We start from the raw sequence: 15,845 nt of genomic DNA on the forward strand, positions 1-15,845 counted from the left end.
ACTTATGCTGCATAAGTGTCTCAATCTTCAACTTGTCGGTTTTTCAAACCATTCATCACAACTGTCAGACACTGCAGCATCATGGGATCTTCTTACAAAGAATTCTTCAACGCTTGTTCAACCTTTGGACAAAGACCTACTTCGACTAGTGGATGATACCACTATGATCCCGCCTCCGTCTGCTTCAAGTCACCTCACTACAGTATATAAGCCACGTCTACGGCCCTATGCTGTACATTCTACAAGATTGATGGACTGAACACATCGACTCCAGGCTGAGGGACTGATTACCTCATACTCCTCCTTTCCTTACGCCTTCCTCTTTGTATTGGACTGATGAAGCCACTGTGTGGCGAAACGTTTCCTGAATAAAGATTCCCATATGCTGCATAAGTGTCTCAATCTTCAACATCAAAGATGCTCGGGTCATCATTCTTCTAATCACGGCCGAGTTCTGCTGCCCCAGCCCATATAGTTTTAAAAATCGGTACTTGTATATTAACCTACAGTTATGTGTCACATTAAGGAAAAAATACAATATAAGTGCATTAGAATAACAGTCCTGTTGAGGTTATATCATGGGCAAACTGCCAATGTGTTAAAATCTCAGGTGGAAAGATAGATGAACCTGGAATTTTATGGAGAATAATTGTTCTTAGCCGATATAGCCTATGTATTCGTCTTGCATTTTGCTTTATCGTGTAGGTTAGTTATTGTCACTGACCAGAGTTCATCGCAATTTTGTGCTCAATTTCATATTCATTACAAATAATAACGTACCAATTTGCCATATTTTCAGAATGAAGAAAAGATAAAAGTTGCTGAGCAAGCAAGAGTTTTATTTAGTCACTGATCTGAAGAAAACAGAGCGAAATGTCATAATAAAAGTTTGTTATGTGCCTTTATTCAGCGTTATATATGTGTGTTTTTTACATTTTTATCATTGCTTCAGTTCTGATGTTCATGGTATGTTAGTGCTTCTGAAGTCTGACTCACCTGTCATGTCCTTCTCGGCAGAGTTTAAGGTGATCTGAGTGCCGACGAGGGTGCCATTATTCTGGGCCAGGTCAGAGAGTGCCGGAGAGGGCCAAGGCAGCGCCGCTCCCAGCGAGAAGTATGAGAATGTCACCACAGATACCAGGCCAAGCTATGAGGAAGAGTCATGGAGTGAGGGAGAGTCGAGGAGTGAGGAAGAGCTAAGGAATGAGAGCTGAGGAATGAGGGGTGCTAGTGAGATTATTATAATCAAACAAAGCCCTAACCGACAAGGGTCATACACCAGGTGCCAGTGAGAGCATCGTGCATTTGTTTATATCTCGGTCCTCTGTATAGATAGCCTTACCTTCCTCAGCTCATACCTAATCATCTTCCGCCTCCCAGGCTGTGTGAGACCCCTACGGGTTCAGTACTTACACATGAATACAATATTCGCTGAATTTCGTTAAAATTATCATTCCCTGTAGCGTTGTGCTGTACTATTGACGATGCTATAAGCAATGTTTTCAGAGCCTTATCCAGGTGATATGGAACGACGATTTTAAGAGATAGGAAGTGCCGAAATGCAGTATTATTATATTCATAGGAAACCGCTAAACGCGTACGGGTCATACGGCGCCTGGGAAATGGGAGGTATTCAGGTTTGATCCGAGAAAATTTCAGCTGTGTGGTCGGAGAGAATGGAGGGCAGGTAGAGAGCATTTTGCTATACAATGCTTGCCTCAAGTAGCCGAACTGGGGTTAGTCCCTCTCAGCCTTAGTGTGGTCATTAAGGCCTTCTGTTATCTATATATAACTTAAACAGTAGTGCAGTAGCAATTATTATTGCCTTACACTTTACCTCATTTATGCTTGAGACTTGCTAGTTAGCAGTGTTGTCTGCTATGTATCCATGTTCATAGCTTACCTGTCGAGCCAGCCTCTTTACACGCTCTACTCTCGGCTCTGCTCTCTCACACATCTTGCCAGCGACGCCAGCTGCGTCTGTAGCACAGGAGAGAAATTTAGTTTAATTGGGAGAATAATGGCATTATTTTTCTCTAATACTTAGTCCGCTTCCAATAGACAGGATGTATCAGGCAAGAAAACATTTAGCATCGCTTACTCCTAAATTACTCAGCTTCATTCCTGAATCTCTCAATAGCAGTGTGGTATCTACAAGCAGCAACTGTGACAACCCCACTTTGATTAATTATCTGCTACTAACACACTTCTACAACATACAGTAACATTTATTTCTCTTGCAACGTCTGTTAACATGGGCGGTTATGTTGACGGCAAACATTTATGTTTAAATTTTCTTATTTACTATAAAGCCTATTCTTTGTCTCGCTCTCCTAGCAAAAACACGTTAATGTTTTTAACTTATTACTTATTCCATGTATTTATACCATCCATATCCCTTCTTCATCTATCTTGTCTTATGCAGTTTGAAAATCCATAAATGCAACATTCTTCTTCACTGTTGATTCATACATCTCCTTACCTTTCTGAATTCACTCTCTTCTAGTACAGGTACATTTTGTGTCTTTCCAGTCACTACCAGTCAATGCTCTCATACATTTGCAGTGCGTTCATTGTTATTATTTTCCCCCCGTATTGACGTATAATTCTTTCACTATTTTTTCCCCTTCATGCAGAGGAACTATATTTACTTAGTGCCAATCTTTCGGTATTTTTCCCTTCATACAAACTAAGCAACATACCAGTCATTAACACTACGTCCACCTGATTTCACCACTTTAATCGTAATTCCTCAATGATATACGGATTTAGCTTTTCACGAGATACAGCACAATAATAATATCCAGTTGCTCGAGAAAATGTGTGAATTCCCTTGTCAGAGATTTTGCAGAGCAAGCTTTTATTGAGACAATGTGTCGATCTGTTTAGATCTAGAATAACAATAATAAATTTATTTAATTTCTGCAGTATGCAGGTCTTGTAGTTAGCATATAATATTTTGTTTGGCACGAAAGAAAGCCACTAGCATGTGGCTGCTGACTGAGTCTGATAATACGTTATCTTCACCTTAAAAATCTCATTTTTTATACTCTCCCTCTCTGCATCGCTACCGACTACAGTGAGTCTACACTCAACGAACGCAAACACACTTTACTTCTAACACTAACCATCCATTATATACAAATCCCTTCTTACCTTGCTCTTCTACCCTATATAGACTTTGCCAAGCCCCCTAATCCTTAGCCACCATTTTCCACTATACATGTCAATTTTACAAGGATACATGGGGAATCGGGCAGAACTTATAACTATGATTTCCCCCTTTCCCCCCGATATTTTATTGTTGGCATTAACCTAAATAACGCAACAGTATGACCTTCTGCCTCTAGATATTTTTTTTTTAAGTCACTTGACTCTTATCCTGATGCATTATACAACAAAAGTGCACTTCTGTTTTGTAATGATATTAGACTTTCTCGAATGTCCATTCATGCCCCACTTCACTATACCACAGACCGTGTCTATTTAGACAAGTGGTACGTTGGCTGCTCTTTATATGTCTTTCCCGTATTTCCCTTCTCTTTAACTGACTCTCGGGTTTTATTTACATCCCGACCCTACCTATGCCGCTCTTTTATTAGGCGATTTCAACTCGTCATTTGTCTGAGAAGTGTCGCATTTTGACTTTCGAAAATCCCATTAATATCTTTAATACCCACTTCATCAAATTTTGTATAGATCTATTCCTCTGCATCTAGTCCATAGCACTGGAGTGCAACTGAAGGGAATTAATTGATTTCCAAGACAGAGATCATTTCCCTACTCTCATTACTTCCCTATTTTGTGCCCTACTTCCTCATTAATCCCGGTGGCAATATGAACGTGGAAATTGGATGCTTTATGCACGACGTATCTCTTGTGCATCCTTCCTGATTTCTTCAGCAAGTAACATGTTACAGCTTTTCACTTCCACTGTTCTCTCTGCGGCTATGATTGCTATTTCCAGAACCTCGGGTAAACATTTTGAAAAATGTGTCTCCCTATCATCTCCCGACTGCTATAATCCCATTTGTTAGAAATTAGCTGCACTGGGCTATCATTTTACCCGTACTATAAACCGTTTTTCAGTTTACAAGTTAGAGTGCACGCACGTCGAGTTACACGGACAGCTAAGAGAGCTTTGTGTGCTTACTCATCCATCGTAAACAATATTTATTTCTACAAGTACATGTACAAGTTATACAGGCCTAGCTGACGTCAATGACATACTACTACATAGAAAGACACTTATTATGCAGAACAATTAGGGCAGATTAGGTCAGTTTTGTCCCAGGATGCAACCCACACGAGATGACTAACACCCAGGTACCCATTTTAACTGATATGTGAACACGGACAATCAGTGTAATGAAAGACTCCCAATGTCTCCACCCTTGCCGGGAATCGAACCCCGAGGCTCAGCGTGTGAAGCGAGAGCTCTTGCCACCAGGTCACGAGCCACTGTAACGCTATGTGCGTAGACAAAAAAAAAAGTTTCCTGGGTAGGGTCTGGCGAGTAATCACTAGATATTACCCACCTTTCTGAAGATAGCACACAGTGTTAAAGATTATTGAAAAGCTTAAAATAGTTGAAGAGGGGTAGGTCCCGTGGGCAATTAGCGCCTCTTTCTCGGAGGAACCCGAACCCTTTGAGATCGCCGCTTCAACCTCGCCACCACATTAAGACGACCAAGCGTCAGGAAATGAAAGGAAGGTAGTGGTTGGAAAAATGTGCTTATTTATCTGTACTTTCTTATGTGTGGTTGCAGGGGTCGAGTTTCAGCTCAAGTTCCTGGTTCTGCCTCTCCTGTTGGACGCTAATGGATACACACTATTTCATGATCCCTTTAGTAACTTATATTTAAAAGCCCTTATTGGATCCTGTCTCTATTAATTAGCTGACCAGGTCCTTCCTGTCTATAATAAGACTACAGAGGTATTCCATAACATTCTTGTGACTTAAGAACTCTCGGATCCACTGTAGAACCTTTCGGTTATTTCTGACTCCTCCTCCTCTAGCTTCTGTTCCGGTAGAGTACCAAAAGCATTTTTTACAGCTCAGAATTATGCAGTCTATCTATCCCTCTTCTGCCTCACAATTATCTTGTCAAAGAATGCAGCATTTACCTCTTCCTCCTCTAAATCCGTTCTGGGTTGTTTATAAACCTGCTCCTTTCCAGGTGTGCCATTACTCTTCTTTTGATAACATTATATAGCTCTACATACCATGCAAGTTAGCAAATCTATCCTGTAGTTTAATATTTCCTGTCTGTCCCTATATCACTTGACTTGAAGATTGTGGCCAGTCGTTCATACAGTGATTCAGCTTACTCTGTCAGAACTCTAGGAGATATATATAGTCCTACTGCCATCAAGGTACCTAACTCGCTCAATAGTTGCTTCACCTCTTCCTCGATTGTATGGACTGCGTCCAGTATTCGTTGACAAACTCCTCCTCTTTGGTTCTCTAGCATTTCCCTATTTCCTCCGAGAATTCCTCTTTAAATATTTTAACCATCTCAAAGACTTCCCGGTTCTTTATTGAGCTCTTCTTTGTTTTTCAGCCTGAACACCTGGTCATTTTCTGTTGTCTTCTTCCTGATATGTCTGTATAGCAACTTTGATTCTGATTTGGATTTCAATGCTGTATCATTCTCAAATTGTCGTTTAGCCTCTCCAGCTCAGACATTTTTAATTTCTTGCTTAGTCTGCTTGCTTCCTTGTTTTCTTTCGTTCTTCCCTTTCCGTAATTTTTTTTCTATGCACTTGCACTTGTAACTTTTACCTCTGCACCTCAGGATGAGCCATGGTCTGTTATTGCTGTTTATACTGCTAGGTATTAATTTCTTCTCGGCCCTCCGGCACTTTCCAGCTACATACTCCATTTCATTCACTGTATTTCCATCTAGTTAATTTTCTTACTGCAGCTCATACAAAAGTTGCTTCTTGAATGCGTAGTTTCCTTTCTGAAGTCATACTTTTTTTTTAAGGGGCGAAAGGCAAAGCGAAGCCACTGTATGTGTTCTGTTGCTCATGATGAAGAGGACATGTGCAACAGTTGGATATCTTCATTGTTCATTGAAACGTTGCGCCTACACAGTACGCTTCTTCAGTCAAATACAGAGGCTGCAGGAGTAGTCGCAAAGTGTGACGTAACCAGTCCAACATTGGAGAAATGGGTGTTGAGGTGGTCAGTCCCTCAGCCTGGAGAAGTGTTCAGCTTCATAGTCTGGAACAATGAAGCTGAAACATGAGAATGGAGTAGTAAATACTGCTGAAGGTAAGTTGTGAAGGTCTGGAGGTCGTAGCAGGAGACGGGAACCACTAATACAGCGCAAAAAATTGAGGAGCACTGCAGCGGGTCTATTGGTTCATACTAAGTAGGTCCCTCTGGGTTCCAATCTTTCTCACTAGTAATGAAGTTGTGGAAAATATCCTCTGTACCAAGATACTGTTGTGTTGCTGTGTCAGACATGTTGGTATATAAATGGTATATAATCCCGACTAGTTGCAGAGTAAGACACACGGACAACACTTTTATCTTACTCTATCTTGTCAATATTATGTACAGTTTTCAACACATTCTGTTGTTCATATTTGTGGGAGAGAGAGAGACTTTGAAAGAAATAGTTAGGGAATACGTTACCTATTCCTTTCAGTCTGTCGAGCTCTTGCATCTCAGCCATCTTGACAGTAACGTTTGGCGTTAGCGACGTCCGGCGTTAGCGATGTCTAGTGTGAGCGGCGTCTAGTGTGAGCGACGTCTAGTGTGAGCGACGTCTGTTGAGTTTCTCCTGGCTGGACAAGACAAGGCCAATTAAGTAAATGTTTCTTTCATTGTAACACACACAGTCTTCCCTCAATCACAGATCGCTCACTCCACAGTGGGGTGTGCAGTAAGCGATTATTATACTCCAGTAATATTATGAACAATAAATCTTCAGTTTTTTACTTTAGAAAGGCGATATAGAATAAAATCTTTAATAAGAATTTCAGTGAATTAAGTGCACTAACGAGTAAGTGAATCAGTATTTCACAAGTATCGTGGAGGGTTAAGTTGCGCTTAGACAGGTGTGGGACTGATCTAACTCTCACACACACAGGCAACACAGTTCTTCAGTCCTGGCTACTAAGTGATCCACTAGCGCTTTCTGACGGCGCTGAAGCAAAGCAGTCGAGAGAGATGATGCTACACTAGCTGTGATAGATCACGAATAGCACGTATAAAAACTCCGTGGTTTGCTAACCTGTCAGGTGGACCCCACCCCAGTTCTTGCACACTCACACTCTCCCTCATTCACCCTCCCTCACTCACACCCTCCCTCACTCACACCCTCACTCACACCCTCCCTCACACCCCTCTCTCCCTCACACCCTCCCTCACTCACCCCCTCCCTCACTCACACCCTCCCTCACTCACACCCTCACTCACACCCTCCCTCACTCACACCCTCCCTCACTCACACCCTCCCCACTCACACCCTCCCTCACTCACACCCTCCCTCACTCACACCCTCACTCACACTCTCCCTACTCACACCCTACTCACACCCTCCACCACTAACACCCTTCCCCACTCACACCCTCCCTCACTCACACCCTCCCTCACTCACACCCTCCCTCGCTCACACCCTCCCTACTCACACCCTACTCACACCCTCCACCACTCACACCCTCCCTCCCTCACACCCTCCCTCACTCACACCCTCCCTCACTCACACCCTCCCTCACTCACACCCTCCCTCGCTCACACCCTCCCTACTCACACCCTACTCACACCCTCCACCACTCACACCCTCCCTCACTCACACTCTCCCCCTCACTCACACTCTCCCACTCCCTCACACTCTCTTCCTCACTCACACTCCCCCTCACTCACACTCTCCCCCTCACTCACACCCTCCCCCTCACTCACACCCTCCCCCTCACTCACACTCTCCCCCTCACTCACACCCTCCCCCTCACTCACACCCCCCTCACTCACACCCTCCCTCACTCACACCCTCCCTCACTCACACCCTCCCCACTCACACCCTCCCCCACTCACACCCTCCACCACTCACACCCTCCCTCACTCACACCCTCCCTCACTCACACCCTCCCTCACTCACACCCTCCCACACTCACACCCTCCCTCACTCACACCCTCACTCACACCCTCCCTCACTCACACCTTCCCCACTCACACCCTCCCCCACTCACACCCTCCCCCACTCACACCCTCCCTCACTCACACCCTCCCTCACTCACACCCTCCCTCACTTACACCCTCCCTACTCACACCCTCCCTACTCACACCCTCCCTCACTCACACCCTCACTCACACCCTCCCTCACTCACACCCTCCCTACTCACACCCTACTCACACCCTCCCTACTCACTCTCTCCCTCACTCACACCCACCCCCTCACTCACACCCTCCCTCACTCATACCCTCCCTACTCACACCCTACTCACACCCTCCCCACTCACACCCTCCCCCACTTACACCCTCCCCCACTCACACCCTCCCTCACTCACACCCTCCCTCACACACACCCTCACTCACACCCTCCCTACTCACACCCTACTCACACCCTCCCCCACTCACACCCTCCCTCACTCACACCCTCCCCCACTCACACCCTCCCCCACTCACACCCTCCCTCACTCACACCCTCCCTCACACACACCCTCCCTCACTCACACCCTCCCTACTCGCTCCGTCCCTCACTCACACCCTCCCTACTCACACCCTACTCACACCCTCCTCACTCACACCCTCCCTACTCACACCCTACTCACACCCTCCCCCGCTCTCTCAAGTGTAAATTGTTTAAAAATAATAACTTTTGCCAACTCATTATTATTTGCCTCTCTACCAGAACACTTATTAAGTGAATAATAACTACTTGTTTTCGGTTAACCTAAGTAAGTTCATCCAGGTATACACAAATACAGTTACATAGATTATCATACATAGCAGCATATGTGTAGAGAACCTGGGATAACCCAAAAAAACTTAGTGACTTATTTTTATTGGGGTCCTTTTAATACCTTATTATTTTACTATGAAGGAGATAATATCTTATTATTAGACTATAAAGGATATATATTAGGAATAAGGTAGAAAGAGTTATTTACATTCACATGTGTGTTAGCTAAAAAAATAAAAATAATAATTCTCCTCCCTTTCTGTCGCTATTCATTAGGCACCTTTTGGCTCTCTTCTTGAACTGGCTCGTGCTATGACTGGTTTTGACATGTGCAGGCAGTCTGTTCCATTCCTTTATTACTGTACAATAAAAGGTATTTGAAGCCTGGCTACTGACTGTGGGTACTACATAGTTGTGCTCTCCCCATAGTACTACCTGGAGGATTACCTGGAGGTTATTCCGGGGATCAACGCCCCCGCGGCCCGGTCCATGACCAGGCCTTCCGATGGATCAGGGCCTGATCAACTCTGCTGTTACTGCTGGCCGCACGCAGTCCAACGTACGAGCCACAGCCCGGCTGATCCGGCACTGACTTTAGGTATCTGTCCAGCTCTCTCTTGAAGGCAGCCAGGGGTTTATTGGCAATTCCCCTAATGCTTGATGGGAGGCTGTTGAACAGTTTTGGGCCCCGGACACTTATGGTGTTTTCCCTTAGTGTACCAATGGCGCCCCTACTTTTTATTGGGGGCATTTTGCATCGTCTGCCCAGTCTTTTACTTTCGTAGGGAGTGATTTCTGTGTGCAGATTTGGGACCATTCCTTCCAAGATTTTCCAAGTGTAGATTATGATATATCTCTCCCTCCTGCGTTCCAACGAGTACAAGTCAAGTGCTTCCAAGCGTTCTCAGTAGTTAAGGTGCTTGACAGAACTTATACGTGCAGTAAAGGATCCCTGTACACTCTCTAGATCTGCGATTTCACCTGCTTTGAATGGAGATGTTAATGTACCGCAGTATTCCAGCCTAGAGAGAACAAGTGATTTGAAAAGGATCATCATGGGCTTGGCATCTCTCGTTTTGAAAGTTCTCATTATCCATCCTATCATTTTGTTTGCACGTGCGATCGTGGCACTGTTGTGATCCTTGAAAGTGAGATCCTCAGACATTACTACTCCCAGGTCCCTTACATTATTTTTCAGCTCTATTGTATGGCCGGAGTCAGTAGTATACTCTGTTCTAGTTATTATCTCCTCCAGTTTTCCATAACGGAGTAGTTGGAATTTGTCCTCATTGAACATCATATTGTTTACCGTTGCCCACTGGAAAACTTTGTTTATATCTTCTTGGAGGTTAACCGCGTTCTCAGCAGATGACATCCTCATGCAGATCCTAGTATCATCCGCAAAGGATGATATGGTGCTGTGGTGTATATCTCTGTTTATGTCTGATATGAGGATAAGGAATAAGATGGGGGCGAGTACTGTGCCTTGTGGAACAGAGCTCTTCACTATGGCAGCCTCCGATTTAACTCTGTTGACCACTACTCTTTGTGTTCGATTTGTTAGGAAGTTGAAGATCCATCTCCCCACTTTCCCAGTTATTCCTTTAGCACGTATTTTATGGGCTATTACGCCATGATCGCATTTGTCAAATGCTTTTGCAAAGTCTGTGTATATTACATCTGCATTCTGATTTTCTTCCGGTGCATCCAAGGCCATGTCATAGTGATCCAGTAGTTGTGAGAGGCAGGAGCGACCTGCCCTGAACCCATGTTGCCCTGGATTGTGCAGATTTTGGGAATCCAGGTGATTTGCAATCCTGCTTCTTAGCACTCTTTCAAAGATTTTTATGTGGGACGTCAGAGCTATTGGTCTATAGTTCTTAGCTAATGCTTTGCTGCCACCTTTATGGAGTGGGGCTATATCCGTTGTTTTAATTGACTGTGGAATTTCACCCATGTCCAAGCTCCTCCTCCATAGTGTACTTAGGGCACGCGAGAGGGGTTTCTTGCAGTTCTTAATGAAAACAGAGTTCCACGAGTCTGGGCCCGGGGCTGAGTGCATAGGCATGTTGTCAATGGCTTTTTCGAAATCTATCGGAGTTAGGGTAATGTCGGAAATCTGGCATACATTTATGGAGTTTTGAGGCTCATTCATGAAGAAATCATTTGGGTCGTCGATCCTCAGACTATGATTGCTCTGGTTCTCAGCCTTGACAAAATTGGCAGCAAGATATTCTGGACATTGTGAGCAATTTTATAAACTTGTTTTAACTTCAGTTGTTTTACTCTGTCTTCAACATTCAGCATATCCAGTTGTTGTAATTCATCCTGGTCTATATGTTCTCTTGGACTCAGCTCCAGGATGAATCTTACCATTTTGTTCTGGGTGATTTACAGTTTATCTTTCATATTTTTTTTTTGTCAAGGTAGAGTACCACGAAGAGGAAGCGTAGTCCATACGACATTGTATAAGGGCTAGACATAGGGTCCTGTGAGCTTCCGTAGATAGACACTGTGCTTGTCTATAGAGGAACTTCAGTCTGGCATTTGCTTTCTTTACTACACTGTTCCCTATCAGTTCTCCTGAAATGCATGGGTCAAAGGGGATTCCCAAATATTTTCCTGGGGAAACCGGACATTAAAATTATTTACCCTTGTCAGTTTATGTTTCGTGCCAAAGAGTATGGCTTTCGTTTTCCCGAGGTGTAACGATAGTGTGTTGTCTACTAACCATTTGCTGCAGGACTCCAGTTGTAGTGTTATTACATTAGCTGTATCTTGTGGGTCATTACTTGACACTAACAGAGCACTGTCATCCGCATACAGTAGGAGTTTGCATGTGACACTGATAAGCATGTCGTTAACATAACAGAAATAATTATGGGAACTCCTCATGCTATCTGCAGGCATTCCGATTCTGTTTTGTTGATGTTGACCATTTGTTTCCTGTCATATTGCGAGTCCTGTCATGGCTGGAAATTTTCAGCACGCTATTTACATCCCCTTTATTTATTCCTGTTTTCCATTTATACACCTCGATCATATCCCCCCTAATTCTACGCCTTTCGAGAGAGTGCAGATTCAGGGCCCTCAGTCTATCCTCATAGGGAAGATTTCTGATACATGGGATCATCTTTGTCATCATCCTTTGTACGTTTTCCAGTGCATTTATATCAATTCTGTAATACGGTGACCAGAACTGAGCAGCATAGTCTAAATGAGGCCTAACCAAGGATATATAGAGTTGAAGAACAACCTGAGGACTTCTAGTATTTATACTTCTAGATATGAAGCCAAGAATTCTGTTAGCTTTATTGCGAACGCTAATGCACAGTTGTCTTGGTTTTAGGTTACTGCTAACCAGAACTACTCAAGACGGCAAGGGTTACACCAATACATAAAGGTGGTGACCCTACAGATTTAAACAACTATAGGCCAATATCAAACTTACCATTGCTATCCAAAATCTTTGAGAAACTCGTGCACAAGAGACTATATTCATTTATAACGGCACAAAACATACTCAACACCTGCCAATTTGGATTCAGGAAAAATAAAAGCACTAACGATGCAATCATAAAAATGCTAGATCTGCTTTACACAGCATTGGAAAATAAGGAATATCCACTAGGAATTTTTATTGACCTAAGAAAAGCTTTTGACACAGTAGACCACAGCATCCTACTCCACAAACTTGACCATTATGGTATAAGAGGCCACGCGCTTGCATATTTCAAATCTTACCTTACTAACAGGTATAAGTATGTCACCATTAAAGACAGCATCAACAACACAGCCACTTGATACTGGAGTTCCGCAGGGAAGTGTCCTTGGTCCCCTGCTCTTCCTCATATACATCAATGATCTTCCAAAGATATCTCAACTCCTGAACCCCATTCTCTTTGCTGACGACACGACTTATGTCATCTCTCACCCTAATCTTGCCACCCTCAACACCATTGTTAATGAGGAGCTGATCAAAATATCGACTTGGATGACAGCCAATAAACTTACGCTTAACACTGACAAAATCTACTACATTATGTTTGGTAGCAGAGCAGGAGATGCGCAAATTAACATTAAGATCGACAACACTCTAATTGCCAGGCATAATGAGGGCAAATTCCTAGGCCTATACCTCGACAACAACCTGAACTTCAGCACCCATATCCAACACATAACCAAAAAAGTATCCAAAACGGTTGGGATCCTCTCCAAGATACGATACTACGTGCCGCAAACTGCCCTTCTCACACTATACCATTCACTTATATATCCATACCTCACCTATGCTATCTGTGCTTGGGGTTCAACTGCAGCAGCACACCTAAAGCCAATAATAACCCAACAAAAAGCCGCAGTAAGAATAATCACTAAATCCCATCCCTGGCAACGCCCCCCCCCCACTCTTCATAGATCTAAACTTACTCCCTGTTCAGTACATCCACACTTACTACTGTGCAATCTACATCTACAGGACCTTAAATTCCAATATTAACCTTGACCTAAAACGCTTTCTTGATAGTTGCGACAGAACCCACAGGCACAACACCAGACATAAACATCTCTATGACATTCCCCGTGTCCGACTAAACCTTTACAAAAATTCAATGTATGTCAAAGGCCCTAAAATCTGGAACACCCTACCTGAAAATTCTAAAACTGCAGACACATTCATCACCTTCAAAACTGCTATCAGAAAACATCTTATCTCCCTGATACACCCTGTCAACTAATTACACGAATACCACCTGGTGGTTAACACTTACACTCACTCACCCATTTGACCATAAACAGAAATATCAATCTCAATCTCAAAATAATGAATCTTAACTAGTCATAAGTTGGCCTATGATACTCCAATACTGAAACTATGTATAGTGCCAAAACAAAAGCATTCACATTGCTACACTCACAAACTAGTATTTAGTCACTTAGCCATAATACCAACTTACCTCATAATTTTGTAATATTTTAAACTTAAGATTTAATTTAAGTCTGCCCGAAATGCCTAGCCATGCTAGGTGTTCTAGTGGTACACTCTGTAATTATTATTTTGCTACATGTAAACCACACAATAACCAAATTCTGTAAAGTCAGCATTGTAATCCTTATAGAGAATAAACTTTGAATTTGAATTTGAATTTGAATCCTTTTCGCAATCAGTAGTATTAAGATCTGGAAATAAATGGTATAAAATACCGACACAATGGAAATATAAACACAAATGCAGTATAATGTGATCCTTTATTGACAACGTTTCACCCACACAGTGGGCTTTTTCAAGTCACACACGGATCTACCTGGGGTTGGAAGGTACGAGAGTATTTATAGTCATGTTCAGAATGTTGAGGTCAGGTGGAGAATGCTGCATCTGATGATCTACCGGGTGGGGTTATAGAGTCTTGGGTAGCTTGGCAGGGGTATTGGACAAGTTGTGAGTAGACCTTCTGCAGTGTTCTATGTTCTTATGTGGGATAGCGATGAAGAAGTTTCTTGGCGAGTGGTTCAGCTATGTTATAGAAGCCATTGTTCTGGTTGAAATTGTTGGTTGTAGAGATGAGCGATGATTCCAGGATTCTTCTGTATTGAGTGTTGTCTTCTGTGGCTATAAGTCTTGAGTTTCTGTAGTTAATTAAATGGTTGTGTGAATTGCGATGTTGTACACAGGCATTCCTTGTATCGTCAGTCCTGCTTGCATATTGGTGTTCTGAAATACGTGTTTGGAGGTCTCTTGATGTTTCGCCCACATATAATTTGTTGCAGTCATTACAAGGGATTATGTATACCCCTGCAGAGGATGGAGGCTTGTCCTGTCTACTACTGGTGATGTCCTTGATGGTCGTGGTTGTGGAGGTAGATACTTGGAATGATGTTTTGGCAAAGATGTTGGAAACATGTTTGGCAATGGAGTTGGTTGGGAGGACTATGTATCTCTTCTCGGCAGTGTCTTCTCTGGGTGTGTTGAAGATGTTTAATGCCCGCCGTCTGCAGTCTCTGATGAAGTGACGAGGATAGTGTTGGCTTTACGTGTTTCTCTTTCGAAAATCACCTCTTTCAGCAGACTTTTGGACTACCCATGGGTTCGCCACTCAGTGCAGTCCTGGCGAACCTATACATGGAACATCTAGAAGCCGAACGTTTCTCCACCATTATTCCTTCGTCTGTCACCTGGCTCCGTTATGTTGACGACATTCTCCTCATAACTCCTAAACGCTTCAACGTTCAAGCTCTCCAAGACAAGCTCAACCAGGTCGAGCCTTCAATCCAGTTCACACTTGAAGAAGAAGTCGACAACACTCTTCCTTTCCTTGATGTTCTGCTCTGCAAAGCTGACCACGAACTTCGTTTTAAAGTCTATCGAAAACCCACCAACCAAAACGATCTTCTCCACTTCTACTCTCACCACGACACCAAAACCAAACGTGGTGTAATTATAGGCTTCTTCCTACGTGCACTCAGAATCTGCAGCAATGAGTTCCTTGAGGAAGAATGCACTATAATTGAACAAATATTTTCTAAACTCCACTATCCTCGTCACTTCATCAGAGACTGCAGACGGCGGGCATTAAACATCTTCAACACACCCAGAGAAGACACTGCCGAGAAGAGATACATAGTCCTCCCAACCAACTCCATTGCCAAACATGTTTCCAACATCTTTGCCAAAACATCATTCCAAGTATCTACCTCCACAACCACGACCATCAAGGACATCACCAGTAGTAGACAGGACAAGCCTCCATCCTCTGCAGGGGTATACATAATCCCTTGTAATGACTGCAACAAATTATATGTGGGCGAAACATCAAGAGACCTCCAAACACGTATTTCAGAACACCAATATGCAAGCAGGACTGACGATACAAGGAATGCCTGTGTACAACATCGCAATTCACACAACCATTTAATTAACTACAGAAACTCAAG

General features: G+C 43.3%; 1 protein-coding gene across 1 annotated transcript; it reads right to left on the reverse strand.

The window, feature by feature from the left end:
- Positions 1-548: 548 nt before the first annotated feature.
- LOC138853595 (uncharacterized) lies at positions 549-6,791 on the reverse strand. The gene is made up of 4 exons (XM_070091254.1): positions 6,647-6,791; positions 1,904-1,980; positions 997-1,147; positions 549-628 (listed from the first exon to the last, which is right to left on the reverse strand). The coding sequence occupies exons 1-4, from the start codon at positions 6,684-6,686 to the stop codon at positions 549-551; spliced, it is 348 nt and encodes a 115-aa protein (XP_069947355.1). The 5' UTR covers positions 6,687-6,791.
- Between the last annotated feature and the right edge of the window lie 9,054 nt (positions 6,792-15,845).

This window comes from Cherax quadricarinatus, chromosome 34, assembly GCF_038502225.1.
Source record: "Cherax quadricarinatus isolate ZL_2023a chromosome 34, ASM3850222v1, whole genome shotgun sequence".
NCBI classification, from domain to species: Eukaryota; Metazoa; Arthropoda; class Malacostraca; order Decapoda; family Parastacidae; genus Cherax; species Cherax quadricarinatus.